This window comes from Zeus faber, assembly GCF_960531495.2.
Source record: "Zeus faber genome assembly, chromosome: 11".
NCBI classification, from domain to species: Eukaryota; Metazoa; Chordata; class Actinopteri; order Zeiformes; family Zeidae; genus Zeus; species Zeus faber.
This window is the reverse complement of record NC_137205.1, coordinates 26714868-26736174: the sequence shown is the minus strand read 5'-3', so window position 1 is coordinate 26736174 and position 21307 is coordinate 26714868. Positions and strand designations below refer to the sequence as shown.

General features: G+C 47.8%; 1 protein-coding gene across 1 annotated transcript in view; it reads left to right on the top strand.

Annotated features, from left to right (window-relative positions):
* The window catches only part of LOC307237380 (SH3 and cysteine-rich domain-containing protein 2-like), a gene marked incomplete at its 5' end in the record, with an annotated part of 36186 nt that extends 17611 nt beyond the window's left edge, over window positions 1–18575 (top strand). The window contains 8 exons of the mRNA XM_080010093.1: window positions 1297–1381; window positions 5624–5739; window positions 6518–6634; window positions 6724–6858; window positions 6940–7028; window positions 15944–15995; window positions 18094–18231; window positions 18328–18575. Coding sequence (XP_079866219.1) covers window positions 1297–1381; window positions 5624–5739; window positions 6518–6634; window positions 6724–6858; window positions 6940–7028; window positions 15944–15995; window positions 18094–18231; window positions 18328–18426 — 831 coding nt within the window. The 3' untranslated portion in view covers window positions 18427–18575. The remainder of the gene's footprint in view (window positions 1–1296; window positions 1382–5623; window positions 5740–6517; window positions 6635–6723; window positions 6859–6939; window positions 7029–15943; window positions 15996–18093; window positions 18232–18327) is intronic.
* Window positions 18576–21307: the final 2732 nt, after the last annotated feature.

Here is a 21307-nt window from a genome sequence, read left to right as displayed (position 1 = left end):
CAGCGGAGCGGAAGGGGTGTGGTTCATTACGGCAGTAGCTCGGGTAAAATTGTGTGTTTGTGTGTTTGTGTGTGTGTGTGTGTGTGCGCTCAGTTTGGTTGGACGGCCTCTCAGCAAAGGCTTTGCGACCAAACACAACGCGGTCGTGGGAAAGCAGCGCAACGCGGGCGGTCGAGGTCCTGCGCAAAGTTTGGTGCGTCCGTCATGATACAACGAGACGGCGGGGGAAGAAGCCGCGCTCGCCCCGGATTCTGCGAGGGAACGGGCGGTCGGACGCTGTCCCTCCGTCCAAAACCGGCGACTGAGCAAGCAGCCGACGGCACATTCACCCATTCGTTCCTTCATGCATTTTCACTCTCGCCATCTGTTCTCTCTCTCTCTCTCTCTCATTGCCACTGATACGTTCACTTACGCCTGTGTTTACCCATCATCTCTCTCTCTCTCTCTCTCTCTCTCTCTCTCTCCCGCTCTCTCACGTTCATCCATCCACCCGCTCTCACATTCCTGCACCCATTCTCTCTTTGTGTCTTCGTGTTTTTTTTCCCGTCTGTTCTCTCTCTCTCTCTCTGTCTCTCTCACACACTCACACACACACACACACACACACAACAATTCTAACTCCCTCTTCCAATCCTACTCCATCCATCCATCAAAGCCGTTCATTCTCACCAGGTTATCCGCTCATCCATTCCCTCTCATCCATCCGTTCATCCATGAAGATAAATAAACAGCCGTCGCCCTGCAGGGCTGCGCTCATGGGGACGTCTCTTATCCAATCAGACTGACCGTTACATAAGGAGGTGCGAGCGACGCCGCGCCCGTCTCTCTCTCTCTCTCTCTCTCTCTCTCTCTCTCTCTCTCTCTCTCTCTCTCTCTCTTTCTCTCAGAATATTGCGATCGAGTAAACGCCTCATCTGCAAGTCAGGGCCAAGAAAAGTCAATACCTCCACTCAAACACTTACCGTGCTTAATTCAGCATGAAATTGCGAATGCGAGCCTCCGTGTTGGCTGCTGCGTCGGAGCGGCCCGCGGTACGGGGGCCCCGGTCGGAGGCCCTGGCAGTAAGAATTAATCGTCCGCAATTGGTGGTGACCGTAGTCGACGGCGTGCGTCGCAGGCAGCCCGGTCGCAGGGCATCGGAACCCCCCGCCGGTCGGCGAGTTCCCCCCCGTCGGGCCGAGGCGGCGACGGCCGCGTGGAGGTCTCCCGAGCCGCGCCGCGCCCGACGGCTCGGTGCCGCGGACGGGATGTGATGGAAAAGGGTGAATAACGAGGGTTCGACCTCTCCTCCGGTAGAGCGGGGCGTTCAAGAGGAACTTCAGCTCCCCCATGCTGGTCAACGACCAACTGGCCGTCGTCAAGGAGGTGAAGCCCAGCCAAGGTAGGCCGTCCTCCGAGCCCGCCGGACGGAGAGACAGCGTGTGTGTCTGTGTGTGTGTGTGTGTGTGTGTGTGTGTGTGTGTGTGTGTGTGTGTGTGTGTGTGTGTGTGTGTGTGTGTGTGTGTGTGTGTGTGTGTGTGTGTGTGTGTGAGCATCTCTTTGTTTGTGCACGACGGACCACCTGTTGGGGTGCATGCCCGTGGACACCCGTCTTTGAGGTTTTCTGGGGTTGTTCATGCTGTGCGTTCGAAACGCACCGCCATCCGTCCTTCCACGCGTGTGTCTGGGCGTCTGCGGTCGTTGTCCATCACTTCGCCTGGACGCCAGCACGGGGAAAGGTCACCACCCCCGGAGACGGAGGCACGACGGAGGCGCGCTGCGCCTAAAAAGGAAGCGGAACCTTTTGACCGGAAAGGCGCGTTCGGGACGAGAGGAGAACCAGACGTCGCGGGTGTTCTTTCGGTGTTTTGCCTTTGCCTTTTTTGCCTTTTTTTTTTCCTCGCTCTCAGAGCTTCCCTTGTCGCGGTTGATCCAAACACCCGCGCGTCACGGCTGGGGGACAGACTTCAACCTCCTTTTTCGTTTTTTTGGGCTTTTTTTTTTTTTTGTTTTCTTTCCCCCTCATCTCTAAATACACCAAAGGCACTGCAGACTCCTCTCGCTGTCGCTTTCCTGCTTCTTTCACCGCCGCCATTGTTGTTTTCTGCCACTCGCTCTGGAAATAGGTTGCCGCGGAATGATATATAAAGACCTAAACGGAGCTCTCGCTGAGTATTCTGACGACGGCATTCCGGGACGCGCTCTCCGGTGTTTTTTTCCGTCTTTTGTTCTTACGTCTTTTAAAGTGTGCCTCCACCATTAGTGTCCTGTTCCGAGCTATGTTCTGATTTGGTGTTTGCAAATATTTTAGCAGCCAGTGTGCAGAGCAGTGGAGAACATCTCTGGAGCTTCAGTTTTAGCGGGCGGTCGAACTGCTGGGGCATTGGTTTTGGGGACCAGCCCTTTTTTTTAAAAATGTAATCACCGGGAGTCAGCCCGAGTGGCAACAGAGTCGTATAAGATCGATCCGGTATTGGGAGAATATCTTCAGCTGATGGCGGCGCCACGGGGCGAATGGGACCGTGCTCCTCGGCGAGCGTGGTCACTCCACAGCAGCCGGCTGAAAGAGGCACCTCCATGACTTGCGCACGGCTCGCTGTTAGAGAGGCCATCTGTGTGGGTTTAGGTGGGACGGCAAGGTTTAGAAACCCCGTCTGGGCGCCAGCTCAGCCTTTTCCAGACACTTATTTGTACTCATTTACTTATTTACTACATCCCATCCGGTGGAAAAATCTCCCTCAGAATTTGTGATTTCAAGGGATTTTGTGTAATATACCGTGTGATTGGCCAAAACACGTGTCAGACCACACCCATGCCGCAGAACTGACCAAAACCAAAGACTCCAATGAACAATGTTCCGGATAGCCGGCGTTCGTCACTTAAAGTGTAAATTTGAAGGTGGTTTTAGTTTAATTGCGTCCTTCTCTTTGGGCTTCTGGAAGTGGCCCGCTCTGTCTGGAACCCAGTGAGCCCAGATGAACTCCAGCTCGTGTGGACGTGAGCCAAAAAGTGGATGGATCCCAAATTTTGCTTCGGCTGTTTAAAATGTTACACCGCCTGACGAAAACGTGCACTGGTTCAGGTATGAACTACTGTAGGTCACTGTATCCTCAGACTGACACGCACACACACACAGACACACATGCGTGCACACACGCACACACACACACACACGCACACACACACACGCACGCACACACGCACGCACAATGCATCTCGCCCTACAGCTAAATATGCCTCCCTTCAGCTCATATTAAACTCCAGAGGAGGATAAAATGTCCAAAATGCTCAATGTCTTTCTCCAGAAGGACCCGGATAGCATTTATTATATGTCAGCTCTTCAGATAATATCACTTGGAATGCTTTTCGACAATCATTTTCATCGAAAAGCTCGTAATTTAGATCTAATTTAATCCCTTTTCATCCGTCTCACTTTTCCGACCCCATTCCGCTCGCGTCGTTCAAGCCCGTGCGTCACTTCGACAAGAACTACAAAAAAAAAAAAAACCTGAATGATTTAACTCTCTTGAGGTCACCCTCAGTTTTGGCTACTCTGCTCTCACGGATCTAAAGTAGGCCACTTTGAACCAGCGCCGAACCAGCGCTGTCACTGCGGCTAAATTTAGAACCTCAAGCTACTCCGGGATGGCGGGAAGAACAATGGTCATGTCTACAGTGGAATTACAACGTCTGACTGTACTCAAACGGGCTGACCTGTGCTCAGTGCATCACTACGTGTCTCATTAGCCCCTCTGACACGGCCGGTTCATGGTGGGAACGTTGCGCCGTTGTTCCACCTCGCCGTTCTGTGTGAAGGGAAGGGACACGGAATGGGGGGCATGTGAGGTAGTCACCAGAGCCGGAGCGGGGCCAAAACGACATCAGTGTGAAAGGGACAGCGGGCATGCCGGGACAGGGGTGTGGCGTTCTGATGACGTGTTACTGCACATGTGCGGCCCGCTACCGTGACCGCTGCATTCACATGGAACATGGAAGACGGCAAACCGGAAATCGTGGTAGTGGAAGAGAGCGTGACGGCAGCCCGGCAGAGAACACCGGCCACTGCATTTGCCGTGCAAAGTTAAATTTCGGACGAAATTACAGCCGGATGTTAGGTAGGCCAAATTTACTTGGCATGTCTGCTGTGGCTGCCTCCCGGTCTGGAGTTTTGGACTGCAGTGACGGAGCCGACCGTTTTCCCTGGGATACTTAAATGGGCACTTCAATAAAACGACTTAAATGAAAACCGTGGCTTGATATTAAAGTTGTTTTTTCAATTTATTAACTGCATGGAGGCTGTTTGGTCCTTGTGCTGAGGAAGCAGGCGGAGGATTTGGACATTGGGGCGAGCATGTCACGGTTGGTCCGATGATTAAGTTGCTGCTCCAGGTTACTTATTACTTGTATAATAGTATAATTAAACATGAATAATTAATACCGGTAATAAAAGAAGGGCTTCCATTGCCAGTGGAAACCAGGTGATGAGCTATTGATCACTTCAGATCATTGATGTCCACTGCCCGACGCGTATGTTATACGTCACACGAGAGGCTGACTCGGTCACGCCCCGTGATCACACCTCTGATCCGGAAAGCCAGTGTGCTGTCTAAAATCACACATGGGGGCGGCATCATGCTGCCTTTGTTTGGTTCAGTGTAACAAACCAAAGCTGGGATATTGGCGGGTCTTCCTTACAGGAGTATTGCAGGATCTCTGTATATAAGCGCCTTTTGTCTCTTTGGGCTCCCCCCACTGGACCCCAGTTAGCTGGACCTAATTAACCCCCATACTGACCTGCACTGGACCTCAGTTAGATGGACCACACTGCCCCATTGTAGATGTGTGTTCTGGCCCAGGGCCAGGGAATGAGAGAGCGGAGGCAGGCGGAGGCGAAACAGCGCCGGATTCAAACAAAAGGCGGCACGTGGGCCAAAAGGACGACTTAAAGGCTCGCAGGCAACTCATGAAAAACGTCCGCTGGATCGCCGCTGAGGTGCGCTCCCGCCGTGACGTGTCCGCCGGTTTGGGTAGCCTGCTCGTCTCGCCCGGTCTGCACCGTGTCCCGCAAGCCCGCCGTTCCTCACTGCAGGGACAACAAACTCTTGTCTTATTTCCTGGTTTAGGATCGGACGAATCCGCGGGGTCCCTCCGTCGATTCCCCCGATCCGCAGCAGCTCAGCGGCCCCGGGATGGGAGCCTGCACCGCTTGACCACGCCCCCTTGGCCCCGCCACACCCACACTGGCCTCCGTCCTCTGGATCCCAGTTAGCTGGACCACATTAACCCCATACTGGACTCCCTCCACTGGGTCACAGTTAGATGGGCCACATTACCCCAGCACTGGCCTCCATTGGATCCATCTTTCTCTCTGGCTTTTGAAATGGTTGAGTGGGTTCTTTGTATATGTGTATGGTTCTGCGTTTTGTCCATATGTCTCTTACGTCTTGATTGTCTACCGTAATTTTATATTTCAATCTGCCCATTGAAGCTGTACAGCAGGTGTTTTTAAATGCGTTTGTAAATGAAGTTGACTTGACTTGTGTGTGGAGCGTGCGTACATTACTGCATGTTCCCCATTGAGACGTGCGTGTCCACGTGCACCCAAGTTTTGTGTGTGTCTGTGTGTGTGTGTGTGTGCTTTCAGAGGCTGGACGTGCTCGTGTAGACCCTGTGTATGCCGCTTTGCGCTATGGGACGTCCTTGGCACAGATGAATCGCTCCAGTTTTGGCAGCATGTCAGAGTCTCCCACTCACAGCCTGGTATGATCTCACCTTCTGGGCTGGGACGGGGTTCCCAAACTGGGCTCCGGGGCTCCCTAGGGGTCCTGGAAGATATTGCAGGGGGTCCACATTAAAATGATTAGTATTTTTTCGTAATCATTCACACTTTTATTTCAATAAATATATGAACTCAGCCTCAGTAATGACAGGGAGTTTTATTTTTTGTTTTGAGATTTGCACTTTTTTCTAGCAAGGTTTGAGTCAAATGTTATATCTGTGTAGCTACAGTTTGTTACGGGCAGGTGAAGTGTGTACAACTTTCTTTCGTTGGAGTTTTGGTGGGGGGCTCTCAGCCAGGGCTTGGTGAGCCAAGGGGGCATTGCCATAAGAAAGTTTGGCAACCCTGCACTATAAGACCATTTACAAAAAGAGAGTACTTTATCAGAATGACCAAAATACAGAACCCACTGACCCACCTTTAATGAAGATATTGACATGATCACTTCATTTACTATTATCAGATGATGAGAGTATAAGTGCATAAAGGGACACATAGTGTATCCAGGAACTATGATTTAAGAAAATACGGAGGCGCAGATAACACTTATCAACTCTACATAGTCATACGGTACGTATAAAGGGCGAGTAATGATAACAATACCAGTCGGATTATCCCAACATGACAAACATAACTTTATCAACATCCAATCTGAGTCATTGAAAAGGGCGGACTAGCTTCTCCTCTTTTTGACGTGGTGGTGGTACCGGGCCTTCCCCGCGTGGTGATGTGTCTTCTGTCTTCCCTTCTGTCTCCAAGGGGGAGGGAGGTGAGGAGAGTGAACAGAGACAGTACAGTATGGAGGAGGAGGTGACACTGGAGACAGGGGGTAAACACCACTCCACGTCTGACATGCATGCCGTGTTCATGCTGAACGTACCTGCATGGGTGTGTGTTCATTTTGTGCATGCGTGCGTATGTATATATGTGTTTGTCTTTAGCCTGTTCACCCATGTCCTCAGCAGGCTTTGTGGTCGGTGTTTCAGCTAACTCCCTCTCCCCCGCCAGATGTCCCGGTCCCCGAGCCGGTGGCCGACCCGGTGGAGGTGGAGGATTTGGGCGGTGGACGGGCGGAGACGCCCCCAGAGGATGCTGGGAAGGTACAGCTCCCTTCTCATTCTTTCTTCTGCGGCGCCGGCGCGTGGTTGTCGTTCTCTGAGGCCGTTTGTCGTCTCTTGCAGGTGACCAAGCGCATCGAGGTCCACTCCATCCACACGTACGTAGCGCTCTACAAGTTCCTGCCTCAGGAGCAAAACGACCTGGAACTACAGTAAGAGTGTGTGTGTGTGTGTGTGTGTGTGTGTGTGTGTGTGTGTGTGTGTGTGTGTGTGTGTGTGTGTGTGTGTGTGTGTGTGTGTGTGTGTGTGTGTGTGTGTGTCCCACTTGTGCATTGATATATGTTTGGGAATCAATCATATCTTGTTTTACTTTGCAGGTATATGGCTTGTTCTGATATGTATACACATGTACGCTTATATTTGGTGCACGTATTAGCGTATGTGTCCTGCACAAGCCTCTTTATACTGTATGTGTCTGCCCTCAGAGGGTGAGTGTGTGTGTGTGTGTGTGTGTGTGTGTGTGTGTGTGTACGTGTCGCTTTGTATATTTTACTGCAGCTGTCATTTGTTCAGTGTGAAAGTGTCGGTACCATCTGCAGAGGACGGAGACAGGCACCCTTAAGGACGACTAATTATAAACCCAAAGCCCAATGCCGTCCATGCGCGTGCACACACGCGCACGCATGCACACACACACACACACACACACACACACACACACACACACACACACACACACACACACACACACACACACACACACACACACGTGCACACACAGAGCTACTGAGCTGCACTCCCAGCAGGATACACTGATAGTGAACAGAACAAGGGAGAGAAACAAAGAGAGGCTGGATGGAGAGAATAAGATGGATGGACAGAACAGGGGAGAGTGAGAGAACACGAGCGACTGAAAGAGGAGGAGAGAGGGAGAGGGAAAGCAGGGAGCGAAGGAACAGGAGGGATGGGGAGAACACGATCGAGAACACAGGATGGATCGGGAGAAGAGGATGGATGGATGGATGGATGGATGATAGATCAATAGAGATAATGGGATGGGGGCAGAGAGATTCAGTAACAAGAACAATGGAGGGAGAGGCAACAGGGTGGATGGGGAAACAGACTGGAGGGAGAGAACATGATAAAGATTACAGGACGGATGGATGGAGAGAATGGGATGTGGGAAAGGGAACAATATTGTTGGATGGATGGAGAGAACAGGATGGAGAGAAAACAAGATGTAGATAGTACTGGATGGGTGCAGAGAGAGAAAAAGATGGAGGGAGAGAACAGTGTGTAGGGAAATAACAGGTTGGATGGATGGAGGGAGAGTACAGAATGGATGGATGGTTTGAGCGAATCGGGTGGAGGGAGAGAGAGAACAAGATGGGTGGAGAGAGAACAGCCTGACTAGAGTGGCAAGAAAGTTGGTGGTAGGAGACAGGCGCGAGAACATTTGTCCAGGTATAGCAAAGGTGTTTTATTTAGAAAAAAGTGGAACCATGCTACACATGTAATTAAAACACCATCACTGATGATGTCATCAAGTGTGTAAATACAGGAAGCGGTTGGGTGCTTCCTCATTTTGTCTCTGGAACGCACGGTGGGAATGATACGTGGCAAAGAAAGAAAATGATTAACGAATAGAATACAGAACTGAACCAATAAACAACTAAAGCTGACAATACTTGACCGTGTTCTACTTGCACCAGAAATGTTCATCGTATTTCGATTGTCACCAAACGTAAAGCAAAACACAAACAAACCTGGCATAGTCTGGGTCTGCAAGTTACAGATCAATGATGGCACTATGTCTACACCGCGTTCCAAATTATTATGCAAATGATATTTTTCTCTGATTTTCCTAAATAGTCGATGCAAATGACAGTCAGTATAATTTTCCAGTCATCAACCGTTAGGGTGTAATTCGACTGTTATTGAACAAACCTCCCAATGATAACAGTATTTTTTCAAAAATAAAAAACTCAAAATGCACTGTTCCAAATTATTATGCACAACAGAGTTTCAAAACATTTTATAGGTGTGAAGAACTAAAAATGGTCATTTGTTGAATTTGCAGCATTAGGAGGTCATATTGACTGAAATCAAAAGCTATTTCAATCAAAAACATCTTAACAGGCCAAGTCACATGTGAACATAGGAGCCTTCTTTGATATCACCTTCACAATTCTTGCATCCATTGAATTTGTAAGTTTTTTCAAGATTTTTTTTTCAAGATTTTTATTTGTCACATACATATACATACTTCCATACATATATGCAGTGAAATGTAATGCAACGCACCCGGTGATAGCACACAAGAAGTCCTAGGAAAAAGTACTAAAATAAAATAAAATAAAAAGTAGAAAATTACTTTCTAATAGACCGACTAACTGACTCCTAAAACGTAATACAGTAAGTGGAATACTTATAGAATAAGATAAAAAATATATAGAATAAAATACAATAAAAAATAAATTGAAATAAAATGGAATAGGTTGAAGGAATATGGCTATGTATATACAGATATGTGCATTTAACATATCTGTATATACATAGCCATATTCCTTCAACCTATTCCATTTTATTTATTATATATATAATATATATAATATATATATATATTTGGAGAGTTTCTACTTGAATTTCTTTGCAGGATGTCAGAACAGCCTCCCAGAGCTGCTGTTTTGATGCAAACTGCCTCCCCCCCTCATAGATCTTTTGCTTGAGGATGCTCCAAAGGTTCTCTAGGGTTGAGGTCAGGGGAGGATGGGGGCCACACCATGAGGTGCTCTCCTTTTATGCCCATAGCAGCCAATGACACAGAGGTATTCTTTGCAGCATGAGATGGTGCGTTGTCATGCATGAAGATGATTTTTCTACGAAAGGCACGGTTCTTCTTTTTGTACCATGGAAGAAAGTGGTCAGTCAGAAACTCTATATACTTTGCCAAGGTCATTTTCACACCTTCAGGGACCCTAAAGGGGCCTACCAGCTCTCTCCCCATGATTCCAGCCCACCTCCTTGCTGACGTGGCAGCTTTGTTGGGACATGGTGGCCATCCACCAACCATCCACTACTCCATCCATCTGGACCATCCAGGGTTGCACGGCACTCATCAGTAAACAAGACTGTTTGAAAATGAGTCTTCATTTTTTCTGGGCCCCCTGCAACCGTTTCAGCTTGTGAGCATTGGTAAGGAGTGGCCCAATAGTAGGTTTATGCACAGCTGCAAGCCTCTGGAGGATCCTACACCTTGAGGTTGGTGGGACTCCAGAGGCATCAGCAGCTTCAAATACCTGTTTGCTGCTTTGTAACGGTATTTTAGCAGCTGCTCTCTTCATCCCATGAATTTGTCTGGCAGAAACCTTCCTCATTGTGCCTTTATTTGCACCAACCAGTCTGTGCTCTGAATCAGCCACAAATCTCTTCACAGTACGATGATCACGCTTAAGTTTTCGTGAAGTATCTAATGTTTTCATACCTTGTCCAAGGAATTGCACTATTTGAGGCTTTTCGGCAGCAGAGACCCTTTCTCTTACCCATATTGCTTGAAACCTGTGGCTGCTTAATAATGTGGAACGTCCTTCTTAAGTAGTTTTCCTTTAATTGGGCTCACCTGGCAAACTAATTATCACAGGTGTCTGAGACTGATTGCAGTGATCCAAAGAGCCCTGAGACACAATACCATCCATGAGTTTAATTGAATTTAATTGAAACAAAACATTAAATGTTTATGACACTTAAATCCAATTTGCATAATAATTTGGAACGCGGTGCAAAAACAAACAAGCAGTATGGCAATGAAGGTGAAAACGGGTACGAATGGTGTGTTCTCACCCCGACCCCCACTGCAATGCACAACGGTCAGTCTCAAGAACAAACTCTTTGCCAATGAGATAATATTTCAAGGTGTCTGAAGCCCATTTTATAGTTAAAGCTTCCGTTTCAATTGTTCCTTGTGTTGAAAAACATCAGCAAGATGTCTCACATGCTCCTCCCAGGTTCCGACTGAAGATAACTGTCATCAATGTAGGCTGCTGCTTCGTCCTCCGCCCTTCTCAAAACATCATCCAACCTCTGAAACGCTGCTGGTGCTCCGTGCAAACCAAAGGGCATCATTCTGAATCTGAATTGGCCGCTTGGAACTCTGACTGTTGTTAAGTCCTTTGAAGATTCTGTTAAGGGTACTTGTCAGTACCCTTTGCAGAGGTCAATAGTCGTTAGGAAGTGTGCATTTCCCAAGCGCTCAATCAGTTCATAAACCCTTGGCATTGGATAGGGATCAAAGGCAGATAAAGACAGCATTCAACTTTGAAAAGTTGGCACAGAATTTTATTTTAGGATCTTCCTTCTTTGGAACCAACCAGAGGGCTACACCACTCACTCAGTTCAGGAACAATTCTGGCTGGAGTCTGGCAGGTGGTGTGCCTGACCGGCTGCTGTTCTGGTGAATGCAGATGGATCTGATGTTTAATGAGGTGTGTACTGCCTGGCTTCAGACCGAAGAGTTCTTTTGCCATGTGGGCTTGCAGCTCCTGGAATTCTCTTCTGTGAAAAGACAGATCTGGAAACACTGGAGTCCCAGTTGAAGATGGAAAATACTGCCCCAAAAGCTCTTCCTTGTCAACTACTGTGCATGCCCACAAGGTTATAGACTGCTCTGGTTGGTCTACCCACTCTTTAAGTAGGTTTACATGGAAGACTTGATGCTTTTTCTGGCGGTCTGGCAAAAATTCATTTGTGACAGGCCTGTCTTTTTTTCTTTTTTTTTTTCCTTGTATGGCCCCTGGTACTTGGCAAGGAGACCACTGTTAGACGTTGGCAGCAGTAAGAGAACTTTCTGGCCCTCCTGGAACACTATCCACCCAGAAGCCTTGTCATAACTCAGCTTCTGTTGCTGCTGTGCTTCAGCCGGATTACCATTGACAAGCTCTTGAAACTGATCCAGTTTGTCTCTTATTTTCAGGATTTATGAGGGCTCACTGTACTGCTGTTGTGGCAGAGGACCCTCTCAGGCTACCTCCAAGACATCCATTGGACCCCTCATTGAATGTCCATACAGTAGTGGGGCTGCTAAAAAAAATAAATAAAAGGCACGTGGACCCCATTTTTAAGCATTTTGCCACTCTGGGCAATCTGTCGAAGGAAGGTGGCTTAGAGAGAGTGACAGAGTGTTCCCATTACGCAGTGTTTGTTTCGTTCCATAAGGAAACAGAGCGGCACAGCAGAGCGCAGGCCATGCACGCCCATGATCTGCGCTCCGCTGTGTGCCCATCCTGGGCACGCCGCAGAGACGTCCATAATGAATATGCATATCTTTCCCTGACAATCCGCTACCTAGATGCCTATTTATGCTAAAAAATAAAACGTCCCTAATAAAAAGGGAACCATGGGGCAGTGATGATCTCCTTTGGGATTCTGACTCTTGAGAACAGCTGAATGAGGCAATGGACAATCTGGCAGGCTTTGAGCTTATTTTTTAAGATAATTTTTTGGCATTTTTCCTGCTTTATTTTGATAGTGACAGTGTGGGGAGATGAGGAAGGCAGGGGATGACATGCAGCAAATGGCTTCAGGACAGAATTAAACCCAGGCTGCAACGGTAAGGACTCAGTGTGGTGTGCTCTACCCGGTGAGCCACCAGGGCGCCCCGCTATCTTGTGGCATAATCGAAGACAACCAGTATGTACTTGTGGCCTGCACTACTTTTTTCTAGTGGTCCTACAATGTCCATGGCAATACGGGAAAAGGGCGTATCAATGATGGGAATATTAATAAGGGTCGCCCTATCTCCTTTCCTGCCTGGAGCTGTTAACTGACACTGGACAAGACTGACAGTATTTACTGTGTCAGCATACTGCTGGGGCCAGCAGAAAGGGGGAACCATTCTGGAAAATGTTTTTACCTGTGTCCTGCCCAAGGGATAGAATGGCTCAGGGTGAAGATTGTGAGCCTCAAACTCTGGGGAATGTCTAGCTGGTCACCAATCTGGCTACGTGGATACAGCATGTCTTCCTTGACCACAAATGCTTTCTCTCCTCTACCTGTCACTTGGGTTGACTCGGCCACACCTTTAGGGAACAAAGATGTAAGTGTGGGGTCAATGTCACTAGAAATGGGAAAAGGGTCGGACTCTTAAGGCACGGACACATGCTCGGCTACTTTTGTGCTCCTTACTCTGTCCTGTCTCCTGCTTTTCCTTCCTGATAGGGCAGTTGCTCTAATACCCCATACTGAAAGCAAGTAGTGTTGATCTTTGACCTGGATAGCTACCTCAGCTATGGGGTAGCCTACCTTGTCACCATCAGTACAGAAAACGCCAACTGTCCCTCCACAAAAAATGACATTACTAGGAAGACTCCCCTTTCTGACTAGCGTGCGAATACTTCCTGAATCTAGAAGAGCTACACAGGGTGTGTCCTCAGACAACACACCTATTGTAAGCTCCTCATGTCGACATACGGATACATCCTCCCTCTCTAGCTCGCTGACAGGTAACTGGGAAGCTAGATATACGTAGTTCTTGCTAACACGCACACACACACACTTAGGACAAAATTACCTTTCTGATCACGTGAATGACACGCTAAGAGGGCTTCGTTTCTAGGCTCAAGTTTAACTGAATTTGAGGGGAAGAAAATGTCTCATGTTCCTGACTCAAATCTCATTCCCGCCAGCAGGCTTACCTGATGGTGTGTGTAGGCGGGACTTTGCTGGGAGGTACTCTTTTGATGGACGGCAGGCAGAATTCTCCAGCCAATTCTGCTGCTTCTTTGGAGGTGTTTGGGTTCCGCTCTTTAGTCCAGGTGCGAAGCTGAGGATTCTTTGAGAAACCTTGAGAAACAGATCCATGATGATGGTGTCTCCAATTTGCTCTTTTTTCAGAAGCCATCCACCTGTCATACAAGTCCTTGAGGTGGACCTGCAGCTCCTTAGGTGTCTCCTCTTCTCCCGGCACACTGGAACGGAACCTCACTCAATAGCTCTCTGCACTGATTTAAGACACCTGCAAAACAGCAAGCTTTACTTTGGCATAGTCCATGGTGTTGTCAATGTCCATAGCTACATATGCAGAATGGGCTTTACCGGTTACCAGTAGCGCTAGGTTGAGAAAGTCATAATGCCACTGACAGGCAAGAGCAATTCTTCCAAAGGTGATTAAAGTTGTTATGAAGTAAATGTTCAACATCCTCACCTTTGTTGTAGGGCTGTATTTCGGGGCAGCCAGGAGACCTCACCAGACTGGAATGCTGTCCTCCGTTAGCTGACTGAGATGGATCAGCCTCAGGCTTGTTTTGGATTGCTCTGATGTGAGGTGGCTCGGCTGCACGCTCTATAAAGGGCCCAGATGTGGCTGCTGAACCTTCCATCAGCGGCTGACAATCCTGGCGGTGCTGTCGTACCTCGTGTTTCGCTTGCACTCCTGCTCTGCTCTGACATCGCCGTCAGCTTGCTGTTGCATCAGGCTTCGCAGAAGACTTGACAGTTTAACCATACTTTCTCGCTCCTGGGGTTGACCCCCTGTTGTCCCCTGCTGGTAACAGACATTTTGGGACGCTTCCGGTAGACGCTCAGTTGCTTGATGTTTCTTTTGTCGGGTGGACATTTTTGTCACTGCCTCCTACTGGACTGGATCCTGCCACTGCCACCAAATGAGGAAGCCTGACCAGAGTGGCTAGGAAGGTGGTAGGAGGCAGATGGTGGAACATTTGTCCAGGTATAACAAAGGTGTTTTATTTACATAAAAGTGGAACGGTGCTACATGCATAACCAAAAACACGTAGATAAACAGTTAAATCTGCCTTACTGAATGAGCTCAACTCATTGCAGCGCAACCTAAATTTACTAAACATCACGTGCCTCCAACTTCTCCCCCTGAGAGCCAAAAGCAACTGCTTAAATATGCCCTTCCGCCAGCAGGTGTAAATCCAGGCTGTACCATTCCTACAGGTAAACCCGCTGCCTCTCCTGAAAACAGGAAAGTGAGGAAGTTGTTCACACTGACCCATCTTCACGCAGAAACAATTTCACGTTACCATATAACAGACACTTGCAACCATGCATAAACAGGTCACAATCTACATAAATAACTTGCTTCACATAATTTACCCCGCCCCCCCCCCCATACATGGTCTAACCCAGTGAAGTGTGTTAGTACATGAAGTGGCTGGGTGCCTCCTCCTTTTGTCTCTGGATGGAACACATGGTGGGTAACAATACTTGACCATGTTTAACTTGAACCAGAAATGTTGATTGTATGTGGATTGTAACCAAATACAATGCAATATAATGCAAATATAATGCAATCCCAGGTTTGTTTGTGACAAACCTGGGATAGTATGTGTCTGCAAGTTACAGATCAATGATGGAACTGTGGCTAAAAAACGTTCTTGTGTCCTGGTCTATGCTGGACCTGAAAACAATAAGGCACGGATGGATGGATGGATGGATGGATGGATGGCTGAATGGAGAGAACAGGAGGGAGGGGGAGAACATTACCGCCAAGTCACCTCGTGGTAGTGGTGTCGATCAGCTTTGTTTATCACCGGTTGCCACGGTGATTCTAATAACTAAAATTCAATTACCAACCAGGCCCCTTTTGAGTTCAGATTAAAAGACGAGGCGGGGAAATGGAAATAGGAAGTGAAAAGATGGGGTTTGTGTGTGTGTGTGTGTGTGTGTGGACCATATAGGCCAGTAGCGAGGCACAAGCAGGACTGGTGTAACTGGGACACCGGCCCTCCCAGTGTATCTGGGACGCTTGGACGCCCAGTGCAGCGGGTCTGACTCCCCAGTATTAAAAAGAAAAAGGCGCTGCAGCTCCATCAGCCTAACGGGCCAGATTGGACGAGCCGCGTCCAGCTCGTATTTCAGACGGAAGCGATGGCCGTGCCGTCCGTAAAACACTGAGTGACTTTTATTTCTTAATTTAAAGTGTTTTCTTTATTTTCTCTCTCTCTCTCTCTATCTCACCCCCCTCCCCAATTCCCCCGTCTCCTTCCATGTCCACATTCTTCACCTCTCCATCCTTATCTCTCCGCCTCCTCCCCCTCCCGCTCCTCGTCCTCCTCATCCTCTCTCCACCTCCTCTGATTCCCCATCATCCCTCGTTCTTCCTCACCAGCCCGGGGGATCGTGTGCAGGTCACAGATGACTCTAATGAGGAATGGTGGAAGGTGGGTAATGAATCATTTTAACAGATCTGTTTACGTGTGTGTGTGTGTGTGTGTGTGTGTGTGTGTGTGTGTGTGTGTGTGTGTGTGTGTGTGTGTGTGTGTGTGTGTGTGTGTGTGTGTGTGTGTGTGTGTGTGTGTGTGTGTGTGGTGTTTTGAATGCCTTTGTGAACCTGTGAGCACGTGTACCCACTGTGTGAGTACCCTAATATTTGGATAGCAGTTGTTTTTGTATGCCTGTGTGCATGTGTGCACGTGTGTATGGCCATTTGACACACACCTGCTCCTTTTGTTTCTGCCTCATAAACATGCAGGTGACGTTGTGTAAAAATAGAATGTAATTTCCTTTTCAAAACCGTTTAAAGTGTTTAACATAATTAACTTAACCAGTGTATTATTGAGTCTGCTTCGCTCATTTCTCATCCAAAGTACATGTTTGCGCGCGTGTGTGTGTGTGTGTGTGTGTGTGTGCGCGCGCATGCGCGTGTGCGTGTGCGTGTGCCTTTGGGAAACAGAGCAACGTCCTTTGAAGAATCTGTAATCATTCATGTAGTGCATTACCTGAAAATAAATACTGAGCAGGAAAACTGCCAGTGTCACTAAAAGAGTGTTCAGTTAAATCTTAAGATATCATTGATAAATATATAGGATAAGCAGCCCCGCGGTCATAAACCGCTTAGCATTGCTGCATAGTGCCGTGCACTCCAGTGGAGCCCATATTGTTTTTTTAATAAAAAGCAGAATAAGGTCTATGAAGGTACAACAGTCCATACAATGGCCCTAACACTCTAGATAAAGGTCCAACAGTCTCCAGCTGCCTTTCCACCGCAGGAACCAGGGTCTAAATATAGTTCCTGGGACAAAGTCCCCGCTCGGTGGGGTAGTACTTTTCTATGTCCAGTCACTTTGGGGGTGGGGCGTGCTGCACTGAACATTTACGATTGGTCGAGTACTCGCAGCATTTTTCTTTAATACACGTTTAAAAGAAATCTGCAGCCACAAACAGGACTGTATGTACAGTTTGTTTTTTGTTCTAAAAATGTTCAGCTTGTGCAAAAAACAGAAGATTGCCTGTTTTACTTTTTTGTTTTGATAATAAACATAAAGAGTGTGTGTGTGCGTGTGCGTGTGTGCGCGTGCGTGTGTGTATAGTGAAGCAAGTAGGATTTTGCCTTCTAACACAGTATACCCAGGTTCGATTCCCCATGTGTGAATTCATGTTTTCCAATATGTATTAAACTTGAAAATAAAGATTGAGGGTGATTTTTTTTTTCTAATAAATAAATACAAGAACAGAAAAATTAAATGGATGAAGGAAGATAACCAAAGTGATATTCCACTATCACTTTGGTTGTCTTTCTTTATCCATTTTATTCATGTTGTTGGTTATGGTGTTCTGCATTAGCGCCACCTACTTGACCGGAGCAGTTTGTTGCATAGTTTTTCATACGTCAGTGGACTAATTTGCATAATCTTCGCGGGTCTTTAGACCGGGGTGGAAACGCAGACAACAACGAGCTGAAGGAACATTTTAGTTCCTTTGAGAAAAGTTCCTGGGACTAAAAGTTCCTGGTACTTCAGGTGGAGACACGGCTTATATAATGGTCCAACAGCCCTTTTTTTCGGTCCAACAGTCTACATAACGGTCCATTGTATTTGGTCACCTGTCAGATCATACATTTCCTGATTAGTTGATCCCAATCAGTGATTAGAAAACTATTTCCCCTTGGATATAAGTAATTAAGCAGCGTAATCTGAATGACAAATATGAATGCAGTTTAGTGTCTTCATCGTTGTCCTGATTGACACACAGAGTTCCTCCTGCAAACAGCAGGTTCCTCATCTCAAATATTGAGGAAAGGTTCAGATCCTTTTTGAAACTCGGCTCTTGACAAGTCACTCAATTAAGTTATTGGTTAATTCACTGTTTATGTTTGCGAATTAAGATCCAAGGCTCATTGAAGGCCCGTTGTGTCTGGCTGCACTTACTGTCCTTCGTCCCGAGTGATTACTGACTCCCGGGGCGTCCAAAGCGTTTGTTCGCTGTGGCCGAAATCTTTCGCGAGACGCAGCATCACCAGTCGCTCTCCGCCTGTTCCAGGGAAAGAGCGGCGACAGGGTGGGCTTCTTCCCGTCGAACTTCGTCCAGCGGGTGCGTCCAGGAGAGCGGGTGTGGAGGGTGATGCAGGGCGTCCACGGCAGCCGGGAGAGGGGCCACATGGCCGTGAAGGAGGCGCAGGTGCGAGGAGGCCATTTTGGATCTTGATCTTCTTCTATGATTTATGACCTGCGATCCTTTGTCCTGATTACAGCTTTTTTTCTGTCCGCTCCTCAGATCTGCGTGGGGAAACGGGAGGACGGCGAAGGGTTCCTGAAGCTCAGCAGCGGGAAGAAGAGAGGGCTGGTCCCTGCCGACTCCATAGAGGAGATCTGAGGCCCCTTCTCCCGGCCCTCTGTCCTCCGTTTTTTCCTGCTACCACATCACCCTCTTTCTGGGATGGCCCCGTTTTGAAAACCGCCCGGAACCTTCTCACATGCTGCCATAGCAACGTTTCTCCGCCCCGGCCATTCGACAGCGACCGTGACCCGATCGAAACGCAGACGATGTTGAGGAAAACGTACACATAGTCGAAAAGTACATAGTTAGAGCCGCTGTGGGCGCAGGTTTTTTTTTTTTAATGCTTGCTTGCTTCCCCAACTTGGTTTCCTTTAGGTCTTCTTTTTTGGATAGCTTGTACAGTCATGCAGTCTTGGAACATAGCTCATTTGGTAGGACGTGGTTGGAACTGAAACAAATAGCTCTTCATTTGTGTCTGACTGACAGACTGCAGCTCGATAAACCAGTTCAGACAGCGTCGTCTCCCATCGTCATGTTGAGACTTTGGGAAAAGCATTATTCAGTCAGGCGATCTCATCAAGACCAAGATCTATTTTTAGGGAGAGAGAGAGAGGTGATAATAAATTGAAATTACATCCATGAAAAAAAAATCACAAACAATACAATTCAATCACACGTCAAGGAATCCCGGTTCATCCAACGCAGAAACCGGTCCAAGCAACCACAGGTGTCACTGAACACCAATTACGTGCATCCAGATTGAAGGACCGACCAGTTTACGTCCGGTAATAAGGTGCATAAGGTGCTGAAAACCAGACTTCCCAGCTCGGTGTCGCTACCAGGGACGGGGACCGATCCGGTTTCACTGGGTGTCAAACCCAATGAAAGCATTGCCTTATCTGTGAATCCAGAGATACCAGCTCCATGTTGGGCTGTTCTCGATCTGAGCCACTGCAGCCGAGTCGCACACTGCAACCGACACAGGGAGAATTTTATATCTTATTACATCTTTGTATTGACAGGAAAATAGTGGATTCCCTCATCAGTACCCTATAGAGTAGAGGGAGACTGGAGGTTGGAGGACGGAGGTAGAGTAGAGTAGAGGTAGAGTAGGGGTTCATGGAGGTGAGGTAGAGTAGAGGCAGACACTCTTGTCCCTCCCATCTGGAGGAACATGATGTCACTTCCTTTTGGAGTAAATTGTATATTTCCCAAGAATATGGATTTGGTGTTTGTTCGTGGCGTCATCGTGGATTCCCTCATCAGTCGTTATTGAAATGATCCATTCATCAGAACGTTGACGGATAACTTTACAACCACCTCGTCAGACTCAGACTTCGGGCGGTCTTGGGGGTGTTTTTTCTCTCTTCCTTAGTCACTCACATCCCATCGTCCCCGTAAAGGTTTTCTGAAAACATCACTGGAGGTAAATGAACCTCCTGCATAGTGCTTTTTAAGAACAAACAGCATGAGGTCTGTGGAGGTGCAACAGTCTGGAGGTAAATGAACCTCCTGCAATATTCAAAGAAACTCTGAGGTTGTGCAGTCGGACGCCGATCGCCTTTGTTGGACTCGCGGCGCTTGACACCGGAGGATAAAAGTGGAAGATGGATCTTTCTGCTGCTTGGGACCTAAACATCAGCTTCAGCGTGGGATCCGTCGACGCCCCCGAACGGTTTCAACCCGCCGACGGTCCGCCGCGCTAGAAATGGGACCAATCGAAATCTTCTCTGAGTGACGAGGAGCTTAAGTTCCCCCGGCAGCTTGGAGGATGGAGGGTGTGAAGCAGACGGGTGGAGGAGGAGGAGGTGGAGGGGGCAATGAGCAGCGTTGAGTGGCACCATTGCCTCTGCTCTGCAGGTAGTCTTTACCTTCCCGCTTCCCCCTCCATCCATCGTTGATCCGTCACCTCTGTCTCGCTCTGCTCTCACCGACAACTCATCCGTCACCGATGACTCCGGACACTTTTTCCCCCGACTGACGCTGATTGATTTATTTACCGTGTGTGGGGGCGCTGTTGGTTGACTCAAACCGTCATAACTTATCCACATGTCGATTTTTCCGGGTCCCCGTGGAAGTGCTGATACGTGTCTTCTCTCCAGAGAGGGGCGACAGTAGAGAAAGAAAATCTTTGAGTCAATACGATAAAGAGGACATGAACAACGGTTTTCTTAACCTTGGATTCCCTCGCTGTTTGATGACCAATAAGTAGGTGCTGTGAAATGTCAATGATATCGCTATCGGTCTTACTTTTTTCGGAAGGGTGATGTGAGAAGACGGGGAAGTTTACTTACCGGTCGGAATACCTTGGATCCAGCGTCACTCCGTCACGATCCTCGTCGAGACCGTTCGACGCGTGCTGTCCAGTCGTCAAGATGTTCTCGTCACCCCACCCTAACCCCCCCCCCCCTCTCTCCGTGTCGCCTTGAATTTGGTTCGGTTTTTGCCAAGCATCTCATGTCTGTGACTGTAAGAGTGTAAAGAAAATATAAATGGTGTTGCAAATGTGAAGTTAATATCAAGAGTCATCGTTCGGCCGAGTTCCTCAATAAAAAAAAAAAAGGAGAAACGTCCTGACAGAAGAGTCCTTGTCGTCCTTATCTGTCGCCTCCAGCTCCCCGAAAATCTGGAGGGTCAACAGTTGATAACGACTTCACCCACTGCTGTCAACGATAATTAAACACTCAAATCTTCAAGTTTGTGCATAATAATAGTTTTATAGTTTAATAGTTTGGGTGGTGTGACTATGTGTGAGTCTGCGCATGTGATGGAACGACCATTGCCACTGTTGCCGTTGAATAGCTTCATTGGCAACGGCAACATATTTAAATACAGTACTTCATCTTTATAATTTGATTATTCTGATTATACATCTGGTTAAGTGGTGGATCCATAAATCAACTAGCCTCATGAAATAATACCTCTGACTAAATGCAAATGGGCCAGGCATCGGAATCAGAATGAGTTTATTCTCGTA